Genomic DNA, 13,912 nt, shown 5'->3' on the forward strand with positions numbered 1-13,912 from the left:
CATAAAAATAAACATGAAATTAATCAAAGACGCAAAAAAAAAAAAAGACGCAAAAAAAAAAACTATATTGAAAAAAATAATTTTGATGAATCCATTGCAAGACATCAAAAAATGACTGAAAATAAAGACAAAAATCATTATGATTTGTTTATTCCTGAAAATATTTTATCCCCTAACCACCGGAGAGAATTGCGAATTCGAATTTCTTTCAATTCAAGGGATAAAAATGGTATGCATAGAAATCCAGTATTTTTAAATAATGTAAAAAACTGTGGTCAAGTTTTGAATAAAAACAAACATCTTGATAGTGATAAAAAGAAACTAATTAAATTAAAGTTCTTTCTTTGGCCCAATTATCGATTAGAAGATTTAGCTTGTATGAATCGCTATTGGTTTAATAGTAATAATGGCAGTCGTTTCAGTATGGTAAGGATACATATGTATCCGCGTTTGAAAATTCGTCAATGGTACATTTTTCCATATATTATGATTGAAAACCGGATTGATTAATTTTATTTGAAAAAATTATAAAGTTCATAACGAACTTAAAATCATTGTGCATATTAAAATGAATGGTATTATTATTATTACTGATCAGTAAAATTCACATTCAAAAAAAGGGGGAGAGAAATTTTTGTTTTATGGTAAAAAATTCATTCATCTCAGTTATTTTTCAAGAAAAAAAAGAAGAAAACAAGGGGTCCGTTGAATTTCAAATAGTCAGTTTCACCAATAAGATACGAAGACTTACTTCACATTTGGAATTGCACAAAAAAGACTATTTATCTCAGAGAGGTCTACGTAAAATTCTAGGAAAACGTCAACGGCTTCTGTCTTATTTATCAAAGAAAAATAACATACGTTATAAAGAATTAATTAGTGAGTTGGATATTCGGGAATCAAAAAATCGTTAATTTGATTGAATTAGTCGATTTATTATATTTTTCATTTTGATGTACTTCTTTTCGTTTTCAACAATTCATGTAAGAATGAATCGAGGAAAAACTTATGAATCTATCAGCTACAGAAAAAGACCTTATGATAGTCAATATGGGACCTCACCACCCATCAATGCACGGTGTTCTTCGTCTCATCGTTACTCTAGATGGTGAAGATGTTGTTGACTGTGAACCAATATTAGGTTATTTACACAGAGGAATGGAAAAAATTGCGGAAAACCGAACAATTATACAATATTTGCCTTATGTAACACGTTGGGATTATTTAGCCACTATGTTCACGGAAGCAATAACCGTAAATGGACCAGAACAATTGGGCAATATTCAAGTCCCTAAAAGAGCCAGCTATATCAGAGTAATTATGTTGGAGTTGAGTCGTATAGCTTCTCATCTATTATGGCTTGGACCTTTTATGGCCGATATTGGTGCACAGACCCCCTTTTTCTATATTTTCAGAGAAAGAGAATTAGTATATGATCTATTCGAAGCTGCCACCGGTATGAGAATGATGCATAATTATTTTCGTATCGGAGGAGTAGCGGCCGATCTACCCTATGGCTGGATAGATAAATGTTTGGATTTCTGTGATTATTTTTTAACAGGAATTGTTGAATATCAAAAACTTATTACGCGAAATCCTATTTTTTTAGAACGAGTTGAAGGGGTAGGGGTTATTGGTGGAGAAGAAGCAATAAATTGGGGTCTATCCGGCCCAATGCTACGAGCCTCTGGAATCAAATGGGATCTTCGTAAAGTTGATCATTATGAGTGTTACGACGAATTTGATTGGGAAATCCAGTGGCAAAAAGAAGGAGATTCATTAGCTCGTTATTTAGTCCGAATCAGTGAAATGACGGAATCCATAAAAATAATTCAACAGGCCCTGGAAGGAATTCCGGGGGGTCCCTATGAGAATTTAGAAATCCGATGTTTTGATCGAGAAAGGGATCCAGAATGGAATGATTTTGAATATCGATTCATTAGTAAAAAACCTTCTCCTACATTTGAATTACCGAGACAAGAACTTTATGCGAGAATGGAAGCCCCAAAGGGAGAATTAGGAATTTTTCTGATAGGAGATCAAAGTGGTTTTCCTTGGAGATGGAAAATTCGCCCGCCGGGTTTTATCAATTTGCAAATTCTTCCTCAGTTAGTTAAAAGAATGAAATTGGCTGATATTATGACGATACTAGGTAGCATAGATATCATTATGGGAGAAGTTGATCGTTGAAATGATAATTTATACAACAGAAGTAGAAGATATCAATTCCTTTTACAGATTGGAATCCTTAAAAGAGGTCTATGGGATCATATGGATGTTTGTCCCTATTTTGACTCTTGTATTGGGAATCACAATAGGTGTACTAGTAATTGTATGGTTAGAAAGAGAAATATCTGCAGGAATACAACAACGTATTGGGCCTGAATACGCCGGCCCTTTGGGAATTCTTCAAGCTCTAGCAGATGGAACAAAACTGCTTTTCAAAGAGAATATTCTTCCATCTAGAGGAAATACTCGTTTATTCCGTATTGGACCGTCTATAGCAGTCATATCCATTTTACTAAGTTTTTCAGTAATTCCTTTTAGCTCTCGCCTTATTTTAGCCGATCTCAATATCGGTATTTTTTTATGGATTGCCATTTCAAGTATTGCTCCTGTTGGACTTCTTATGTCAGGATACGGATCAAATAATAAATATTCCTTTTTAGGTGGTCTGCGAGCTGCTGCTCAATCGATTAGTTATGAAATACCATTAACTCTATGTGTTTTATCAATATCTCTACGTGCGATTCGTTGAAATATAAACTTTTCTTTTCCCTATTCCTTTCGTTCTATAAAATAAGCTGAATGGATTGAATAGATATCTTCGTTATTTTATTATCCTTCAGGTTGATAAACTAAATTAGATAGTTATATATGAGTGAAAGAAAGCAGCTTATAAATTCGCAGTAAATTAAACAAAAAAAAATTTAATCTCATTTCCTATGTACAAGAGTTAAGTGGAAGAAAACATAAGTGGAAGAAGTCTTTACCCCAAGACGGGTTGATTAGTCAATCTAGCTTGAAGCGGGCTCAAAAGATCAACCGTATAGAGTTTTGGCTATCCTTTGTATAGATTCCCATACATGTATTGCCAAACCAAACGGGGGATTGAACAAAAAAATGAGTGGATGGTTAGGAACACCAAAATACACAAAGGATTAGTAATGGAGATTATGTAAATTATATAAAAAGGATATTTCTGGATAACATAAAAAGAATACTAATTGGGGCTTTAAATTAGTAGAAATGAGTAGGCAGTACTACCCACGATTCCGGTCCAGAGTATGCTCCTATCCACCGATTAAAGTAATGACTATCAGGAACGAAATAATCCTTTACTATTTTTTAGTTTAAGCCCCCATTCGTAATTTTCTCAGATCAGAAAGAAGAATAGGAACGAAAAAGAAAGAATAAAAAATAAATATTTTTTTTTTTTTTATTCTTTCTTTCATATATATAGAGAGATATAATCTGTGTCATGATTTATGAGCTAATGTAATATTTAATTTTTTTCGTAATCGAAAACAATGGGTTGAAATATCTATTGATATTTCTACAAGAAGTATTTTATTGAAGGCTTAAGTTATTACTCAACAAATAAAAATTGAAATTAGTAACGGGCGAGATCAATTCAGAAGCACTTTTTTTATTCTTCATAATATAGCAGACAGAATTCCATTGGTATAATTTTGGACCTTCCAATCCATTTTTTCTCTATCTATTCTACAACCATACGAAGAGAAATAATACTGATTCGGTCCTTAAATTTATTTGTGACCCACGAGGAGCCGTATGAGTTGAAAACCTCATGTACGGTTTTGGACTAGCGATGGGAACAGTGATGTTATCATCGACTATAATTATCTAACAGCTCAAGTACAGTTGATATAGTTGAGGCGCAATCAAAATATGGGGTTTGGGGATGGAATTTGTGGCGTCAGCCAATAGGGTTTATCGTTTTTCTAATTTCTTCTCTAGCAGAATGTGAGAGATTACCTTTTGATTTACCAGAAGCCGAGGAAGAATTAGTAGCAGGGTATCAAACCGAATATTCGGGTATCAAATTTGGTTTATTTTATGTTGCTTCCTATCTAAATCTATTACTTTCTTCCTTATTTGTAACAGTTCTTTACTTGGGGGGTTGGAATATTTCCATTCCGTACGTATTCGTCCCTGAGCTATTTGAAATAAATAAAATGAATGGAATCTTTGGAACGACAATTGGTATCTTTATTACATTAGCTAAAACTTATTTGTTTTTGTTTATTTCTATCGCAACAAGATGGACTTTACCTAGGTTAAGAATGGACCAATTATTAAATCTTGGATGGAAATTTCTTTTACCCATTTCTCTCGGTAATCTATTATTAACAACTTCTTTCCAACTTCTTTCACTGTAAAGAAAAAAAGAATACGAGATTCATGACTTGGTTCAAACAAGAGAAAGAAACAAACATAAAATTATTCATAGATATTCACGATATGTTCCCTATGGTAACTGGGTTCATGAATTATGGCCACCAAACAGTCCGAGCAGCAAGGTACATTGGTCAAGGTTTCATGATTACCTTATCCCACGCAAATCGTTTACCTGTAACTATTCAATACCCTTATGAAAAATTAATCGCATCAGAGCGTTTCCGTGGGCGAATCCATTTTGAATTTGATAAATGCATTGCTTGTGAAGTATGTGTTCGTGTATGCCCTATAGATCTGCCTGTTGTTGATTGGAAATTTGAAACGGATATTAGAAAAAAACGATTGCTTAATTACAGTATTGATTTCGGAATTTGTATATTTTGTGGTAACTGCGTTGAGTATTGTCCAACAAATTGTTTATCAATGACTGAAGAATATGAACTTTCTACTTACGACCGTCACGAATTGAATTATAATCAAATTGCTTTGGGCCGTTTACCAATGTCAGTAATTGACGATTATACAATTCGAACAATTTTGAATTCGCCTCAAAGAAAAACTGAGTAAGTAAACCTCCTATTCTATTAAAGAGAAATTTCCAATTCTTTTAAGGTTCCGTTTTGGTTTAAGTTAAAAGAATATTTGGTTTGACTTAAAAGAATGAGGCCTTTACTCTTTGTTTGGTCAATAAATAAAAATTCAATTACAAATTAACTGGTTGATAAGAATTTCGAATTCATTTTTCTTGAAAATCTATTAATATATTCGTAATTATTTCGAAATATATAGTTTCAAAAAACAAAATACCCTTTCGAACCGAACAAAAAAAAAGAATTAAAAACGAAACAATAATTGTACTTAGATCAATTCACACCTAATAGATTAGGATTTTATTCAATTAGGAACGTATCATAAAAAAAAAATTCCTGGTCGGGTCAATAAGATCATGAAAAGCATTTCGATTTATTTATCTCTTATTTTACATATAATGGATTTGCCTGGACCAATACACGATTTTCTTTTAGTTTTTCTGGGATCGGGTCTTATATTAGGGGGCCTGGGAGTGGTATTACTTACCAATCCAATTTTTTCTGCCTTTTCATTGGGATTGGTTCTTGTTTGTATATCCTTATTCTATATTCTCTCAAATTCTCATTTTGTAGCTGCTGCCCAGCTTCTTATTTATGTGGGAGCCATAAATGTTTTAATCCTATTTGCTGTGATGTTCATGAATGGTTCAGAATATTATAAAAATTTTAATCTGTGGACCATTGGGAATGGCCTTACTTCGTTGATTTGTACAAGTATTCTTGTTTCGCTAATTACTACTATATTAGATACATCATGGTACGGGATTATTTGGACTACAAGATCAAACCAAATTATAGAACAAGATTTGATAAGTAATAGTCAACAAATTGGAATTCATTTAGCAACAGATTTTTTTCTTCCATTTGAATTCATTTCACTAATTCTTTTAGTTGCTTTGATAGGTGCAATTGCTGTGGCTCGTCAGTAATAAATCTTTCTAACTAGGAATAGCAAGCAATCCAAATTAAACTTTTTTCTGTCTTATCGCATCTATTTTCCTTGAATTCTTGTTCGTGTATAAAATATAAAATAGAAATTCGTTTATTCGAGATATTTCCAATATATTCTTTTTGTTATATTCTATTCTAGTCAATCAAATCCGTTGAATTATTGTTCATATTAAAATGAATCGAAATTGATAAGGAGTTGGTCAATGATGCTCGAACATATACTTGTTTTGAGTGCCTATTTATTTTCTATCGGTATTTATGGATTGATCACGAGTCGAAATATGGTTCGGGCCCTTATGTGTCTTGAACTTATACTGAATGCGGTTAATATAAATTTTGTAACATTTTCTGATTTTTTTGATAGTCGGCAATTAAAAGGAAATATTTTATCAATTTTTGTTATAGCTATTGCAGCCGCTGAAGCAGCTATTGGATCAGCTATTGTTTCCTCAATTTATCGTAACAGAAAATCAACGCGTATCAATCAATCAACTTTGTTGAATAAGTAATATTAATAATATTAAATTATAAGATTCACCAATTTGAATTAGCATGTCCAATATGTTGGAATCTACATCATGTTTTCGAAAACGTAAGAAATCAAAGTATCTTGGTCCTTTCTTATGAGTTGATCCCGAAGGAAATTGATTAGAAAATTTCTGGTAAATCGTTGATTCATCTGGTGTTTAACTATAATGATTCATTTACAAGTTTACTAGATTGAAATTTTATGATGTTCAAAAAATTATAGATCCCATGTCACATTCAGTAAAAATTTATGATACATGTATAGGGTGTACTCAATGTGTCCGAGCCTGCCCCACCGATGTGTTAGAAATGATACCTTGGGATGGATGTAAAGCTAAGCAAATTGCTTCCGCTCCAAGAACAGAAGACTGTGTTGGTTGTAAGAGATGTGAATCCGCTTGTCCAACAGATTTCTTGAGCGTTCGAGTTTATTTATGGCATGAAACAACTCGAAGTATGGGTCTAGCTTATTGATACGTTCCCGAAAACCCCACTTGAATACATTTTGAATCCATTTTATTTTTTTTTTACTGAAAAAACCCGTGCTCAAAAAAAATCTTTTTTGAGCACGGGTTTTTCTGGTCCAAGTGCATCTTGTCTTTACCACGAATTATTTTCCTTGGTTAACAATAATTGTAGTTTTACCAATATCTGCAGGTTCTTTAATTTTCTTTCTTCCTCCTCATAGAGGAAATAAGCTAATTAAGTGGTATACTATGTGTATATGCATATTTGAACTCCTTCTAACAACCTATGCATTTTGTTATCATTTCCGATTGGACGATCCATTAATCCAGCTGGAGGAAGATTATAAATGGATAAATTTTTTTGATTTTTACTGGAGATTGGGAATAGATGGACTTTCTATAGGGCCCATTTTACTGACAGGATTTATCACTACTTTAGCTACTTTGGCGGCTTGGCCAGTTACTCGAGATTCGCGATTATTCCATTTCTTGATGCTAGCAATGTACAGTGGTCAAATAGGATCATTTTCTTCTCGAGACCTTTTACTTTTTTTCATCATGTGGGAGTTCGAATTAATTCCCGTTTATCTACTTCTATCCATGTGGGGGGGAAAGAAACGTCTGTACTCGGCTACAAAATTTATTTTGTACACTGCGGGGGGTTCCATTTTTTTATTAATAGGAGTTTTGGGTATCGGTTTATACGGTTCTAATGAACCAACATTAAATTTTGAAACATTAGCTAATCAATCGTATCCTGTCGCACTGGAAATCATATTCTATATTGGATTTCTTATTGCTTTTGCTGTCAAATCGCCGATTATACCCTTACATACGTGGTTACCAGACACCCATGGGGAGGCACATTACAGTACTTGTATGCTTCTAGCCGGAATTTTATTAAAAATGGGAGCGTATGGATTAGTTCGCATCAATATGGAATTATTACCCCACGCTCATTCCATATTTTCTCCCTGGTTGATAATAGTGGGTACAATGCAAATAATTTATGCAGCTTCAACATCTCTTGGTCAACGGAATTTAAAAAAAAGAATAGCCTATTCCTCCGTATCTCATATGGGTTTCATAATTATAGGAATTGGCTCTATAACTGATACGGGACTCAACGGAGCTATTTTACAAATAATATCTCATGGATTTATCGGTGCTGCACTTTTTTTCTTGGCAGGAACGAGTTATGATAGAATGCGTCTTTTTTATCTCGACGAAATGGGTGGAATGGCTATTCCGATTCCAAAAATATTTACGATGTTCAGTATCTTATCGATGGCTTCTCTTGCATTACCGGGCATGAGTGGTTTTGTTGCAGAGTTGATAGTCTTTTTTGGAATAATTACCAGCCAAAAATATTTTTTAATGCCAAAAATACTAATTACTTTCGTAATGTCAATTGGAATGATATTAACTCCTATTTATTCATTATCTATGTCACGTCAAATGTTCTATGGATACAAGCTATTTAATGCTCAAAGTTCTTATTTTTTTGATTCTGGACCACGAGAGTTATTTGTTTCGATCTCTATCTTTCTACCAGTAATAGGTATTGGTATTTATCCGGATTTTGTCCTCTCATTATCAGGTGAGAAGGTCGAAACTATTCTATATAATTATTTTTATAGATAGTTTTGATGAATAAAACAAAAAATCAAAAAGTAATCCTATGATTTTTAAAATTGTTCGTTGTACAGTGAAAAAAAAAAGAAAGAAGTCTTTTTTCTTCTCTTAAGTTTAAGTTAAGTAAAAAAAGGTAAAAGAATTAAATTGAATTTTAATCAGACATCTTTGGCTTTTGTTAGAACCTTTTGAATCAAGTAGTGGAGTGATTCAAAAGGTTCTTGACAGCTTACAATAAGTTTTCTTATATATACGCTGTCCTATCTTAGTATTTGTTAGGCTTAGCCTTTTTATTCAATTCAATTAGATGTTAATGTAAATGAACCATAACTATGTAAACCTATTCCTAATAGATTGACCCCAAAATAGCATATCCAAATTATAAGAAATCCCATAGAAGCCACAAGTGCGGAATTTACACCTTCCAAATTTTTATTTGTTCGGGTATGTAAATAAATCGCGAATACGGTCCAAGTAATAAATGCCCAAGTTTCCTTTGGGTCCCAATTCCAATATGATCCCCACGCCTCATTAGCCCATACGGCTCCCGAAAGAATTCCTATGGTTAAAAAGATAAACCCGAGACTAATAATACGATAACTCCAACGATCCAATTGTTGAGTCAATTGATACCTGTAAAAATTTTTAGAAGAAAGAAAATAAGTGTTTAATAAAACATTGCTTCTTTCATTCATGTATTGGATTTCGCCAAACGAAAATGACTGATTTAATAAATTATTGTTTTTACCAATAATTTTTATGGCTTTTCGAAATGTAATGACTAGAAGAGCTACTGATAATAATGATCCACATAAAAGAGCTGCATAGCCTAATACCATCATACTTACGTGCATCATTAACCACTGGGATTGGAGAGCAGGCGCTAATATTGCGGATTGATGCATTTTGGTTAAAAGACCCGAAGTGGCAAAGCCTTGGGTAAAAATAACACTTGGTGCGGTTATTGCGCTTAAATCATTTTTACGCTTTTTAAAATAGTAAACCATATGAATAAGGGAGAAACCCCATGAAAGAAAGATTAATGATTCATATAAATCACTTAATGGGAAATGTCCTGAATAAATCCAACGAGTGACTAATAATCCTGTTATACAGAAAAAGGTAACTATCATGCCCTTTTCTGATGAATCATATAGTCCTACGACTTCATCGACTAATAAGAATAAGGTTAAAAAATGAATTGTAATTACAATTGAAACGACCGAAAAGGATATATGAGTTAATATATGCTCTAAAGTTGAAAAAATCATAAGAATTCTGAAAAAAGCGAGGGTTTCTAGATTTTATGGAATGGAAATCAGGAATTAAATTCATTATAGGACTTATTCTATCTCTTTTAGAAGATACTATGCCGCTACTCGGACTCGAACCGAGATGCTCTAGCACTGCTTCCTAAGAGCAGCGTGTCTACCGATTTCACCATAGCGGCTTGCTCGAAATCATAATAAGCCATTTTTTATTCAATCGTCGAGATTGAAGGTGAAGGGGTCAATTCAATGTAAAATGTAAAAGAAGCATTTAATTTAAATTGATGAATAAAAACTCGTTTAAATAGCAATTTGAAGGTTCAAAAAGAATCTTTATTATTTATCGTTTTATTTAATTATCCTTTTTTTTATTTAATATTTAATTTAATATTTAATTATTTCAACAGAGATTTTATAGTTTGTGTTTTCCTAAAAGAGAACTCCTCTATTGTAACTAAACTAACTAGTTGTAACTTCAATTCATAGATAGAATTCAACAAAAAAATGTTCTTTATCATTTTAATTTTTTAATGATTCATCTCTCATTCTTTTATATGATTTTTATGAATCTATAAAAAAAAAAATGCTTATCAATTGAATGAATAAATGAATGAAAAAATATTATTTTTAGAGATCACAATTTCAGCACCACATCCAATGATTTCAAAAGATTTATGTAATTTGCATAGCTTTGTATTAATCGTTAGGATTTTGCGTTTTAAGGATTTATCAAACCAACTAGATATTGGGTTGTACACGTTACGTTATATAAAAAGCGTTTCGATTCCTGTCATAATTGTACCATACTTCAAAAAAGTATTTCGAATTTCGAATTCTAAAAATATGTCTTGATTCATCTTCTTATACAAACATAGAATTTTTTTAGATCATTTTAAATTGATACATTATTTGTATATCCACTAAATTATAAAGGGAGTTTTCTCAATTGGGTTGAAAGCAAGGGAAGGATATATAGTAATTCAGAGAAATAATGATTCATAAAGTTACAAAATTGAAACTTAATGGATTAGTTTCAACAACCCAGTTAAAGCTCTTATATATATGTGCTCCGATATAGCTATAGTATAAATATACAAATTTTTATTATTTAATTATTTAATTATTTATTATTATAAATTGAAATTGAATATTATAAAAATAACAAATTATTATAACACTAAGATACCAAATGGGGCGATGGGGAAAATGAGAATCCCCATCCCGGAAATGAAAAAAAAAAAGATATTCAAAAAAGAAAACCTTTGTATCTTATTCGAGTTAAACCAATTCAGATTAAAAAAAAATTATTTGTCGTACAAAAAAACTTTTTGAATTACCCGTAAAAATAGATCTCGATAATGAAAAAGCTTTCAACGCCGCCCAATATCCTTTCTTTTTCCAAACATTTTTTCGAATACGCTTTTTTGATGTAGAAGTACGTTTTTTTGGAACTGCCATTCAAAAAAAAGGTTATTTAGTGCTATAGTTGGATGTCAAAGACATCTATTTTTAAAACAAAATGATCGGTGTCTTTATGTCATTATTTATCTATTCCTATAGATTTTCTAGATTAATAGATTTTCTAGATTATAATTATCTATATACTACTATATAAATTTCATAAGAACTAAATAGAGATGGGAAAATAACATAAAATGCTTCTATTCTAGAAAAAAAAAAAAAAAAAAATATGATATAACCTTTTTTTATTTATATTCCATACACTATCCAGAAAAAAAGAAGAATTTGTATTTAATTTATTGGTACCTTTCTTTTTTATATCTCCATTCAAATCTATAGGATAGATTAGGATCTATTATGATATATAAATTGAATTGATGAAATCAAAAAAACGTAAAAAAGAGTCTTTCCTTCTCTATCTCTGCCTATTTTTTTTGTCGTCCTACATTTATAATTTATACATCTCCATTTATACACGAAAAATACATCAAAACAAAAAAATGTAAAAAAACCATTTTATTTACCTAATAAAAAACAAACTTGAATTTTTTTCTATTAATTGGTAATTGGTCAAGCTCGAAGAGAGAGTATGCCCAATTTTCATTTTCAATCAAATTCGAATGAGACTCGTAATTAATCTGTTAAAGGATACATAATTTTGAAAAAAAAAAAGAATATTTTTTTTTTCCATTAGTAACTCGGTGATATCATTTGATTACTTCTAACTTCGAAATTTGAATATTTTTGAAATATTTGAGAAAGATTAAAAGATTAATAATAGAAAATTCCAGTTAACTTTGTAATATCTTGATTGTATTATTGCTCCCTTTCCATCAAAAGAGATAAGAGCCGGTGAATCAGAAACGATTAATTAAGAAAGAATAAGAAAAAAGTTTTTATGGAGCATACATATCAATATTCATGGATCATACCTTTTGTGCCACTTCCAATTCCTATTTTAATAGGAATGGGACTCCTACTTTTTCCGACGGCAACAAAAAATCTTCGTCGTATGTGGGCTTTTCCCAATATTTTATTGTTAAGTATAGTTATGATTTTTTCGGTCGATCTGTCTATTCAGCAAATAAATAGAAGTTCTATCTATCAATATGGATGGTCTTGGACCATCAATAATGATTTTTCTTTCGAGTTTGGCTACTTTATTGATTCACTTACCTCTATTATGTCAATATTAATCACTACTGTTGGAATTTTTGTTCTTATTTATAGTGACAATTATATGTCTCATGATCAAGGATATTTGAGATTTTTTGCTTATATGAGTTTATTCAATACTTCAATGTTGGGATTAGTTACTAGTTCTAATTTGATACAAATTTATATTTTTTGGGAATTGGTTGGAATGTGTTCTTATCTATTAATAGGGTTTTGGTTCACACGACCTGTTGCGGCAAACGCTTGTCAAAAAGCGTTTGTAACTAATCGGATAGGCGATTTTGGTTTATTATTAGGAATCTTAGGTTTTTATTGGATAACGGGAAGTTTCGAATTTCAAGATTTGTTCGAAATATTTAATAACGTGATTTATAATAATGAGGTTCATTTTTTATTTGTTACTTTATGTGCCTCTTTATTATTTGCCGGCGCAGTTGCTAAATCTGCGCAGTTTCCCCTTCATGTATGGTTACCTGATGCCATGGAGGGGCCTACTCCTATTTCGGCTCTTATACATGCTGCCACTATGGTAGCAGCGGGAATTTTTCTTGTAGCCCGCCTTCTTCCTCTTTTCATAGTTATACCTTACATAATGAATCTAATATCTTTGATAGGTATAATAACAGTATTATTAGGGGCTACTTTAGCTCTTGCTCAAAAAGATATTAAGAGGGGTTTAGCCTATTCTACAATGTCCCAACTGGGTTATATGATGGTAGCTCTAGGTATGGGGTCTTATCGAGCCGCTTTATTTCATTTGATTACTCATGCTTATTCGAAGGCATTGTTGTTTTTAGGATCCGGATCCATTATTCATTCCATGGAAGCTATTGTTGGATATTCTCCAGATAAAAGCCAGAATATGGTTTTTATGGGCGGTTTAAGAAAGCATGTGCCAATTACACAAATTGCTTTTTTAGTGGGTACACTTTCTCTTTGTGGTATTCCACCCCTTGCTTGTTTTTGGTCCAAAGATGAAATTCTTAGTGACAGTTGGTTGTATTCACCGATTTTTGCAATAATAGCTTGGTCCACGGCCGGATTAACAGCATTTTATATGTTTCGGATCTATTTACTTACTTTTGAAGGACATTTAAACATTAATTTTCAAAATTATAGTGGCAAAAAAGGTAGCTCCTTCTATTCAATAAAACTATGGGGTAAAAAAGAAGAGCAAACAATGATTAACAGAAATTTTCCTTTATCCCCTTTATTAACAATGAATAATTTATTAACAATGAATAATAATGAGAAGCCATATAGAATTGGTGGTAATGTAAAAAAAGGGGCTCTTATTACTATTACGAATTTTGGCTACAAGAAGGCTTTTTCTTATCCTCATGAATCGGATAATACTATGTTATTTCCTATGCTTATACTGGTTCTATTTACTTTTTTTGTTGGAGCCATAGCA

At 31.7% G+C, this 13,912-nt stretch overlaps 1 protein-coding gene across 1 annotated transcript; it reads left to right on the forward strand.

Moving 5' to 3' along the window:
* The first annotated feature begins 592 nt into the window (after window positions 1-592).
* Window positions 593-5,241, forward strand: LOC149509260 (NAD(P)H-quinone oxidoreductase subunit H, chloroplastic). Its single transcript, XM_089757754.1, has 2 exons — window positions 593-2,744; window positions 3,865-5,241. Exon 1 carries the CDS (start codon window positions 1,009-1,011, stop codon window positions 2,188-2,190), a length of 1,182 nt encoding a protein of 393 aa, XP_089613880.1. The 5' UTR covers window positions 593-1,008; the 3' UTR covers window positions 2,191-2,744; window positions 3,865-5,241.
* The last annotated feature ends 8,671 nt before the right edge of the window (window positions 5,242-13,912 follow it).

The sequence above is a fragment of the Durio zibethinus genome, unplaced genomic scaffold, assembly GCF_047325235.1.
Source record: "Durio zibethinus cultivar Kanyao isolate XHJ-2024 unplaced genomic scaffold, ASM4732523v1 HiC_scaffold_209, whole genome shotgun sequence".
NCBI lineage: Eukaryota > Viridiplantae > Streptophyta > Magnoliopsida > Malvales > Malvaceae > Durio > Durio zibethinus.

Excerpts from the sequence above, each read along its gene's own strand:
- LOC149509260 (XM_089757754.1), top strand. The coding sequence starts at position 1,009 with ATGAATCTATCAGCTACAGAAAAAGACCTTATGATAGTCAATATGGGA.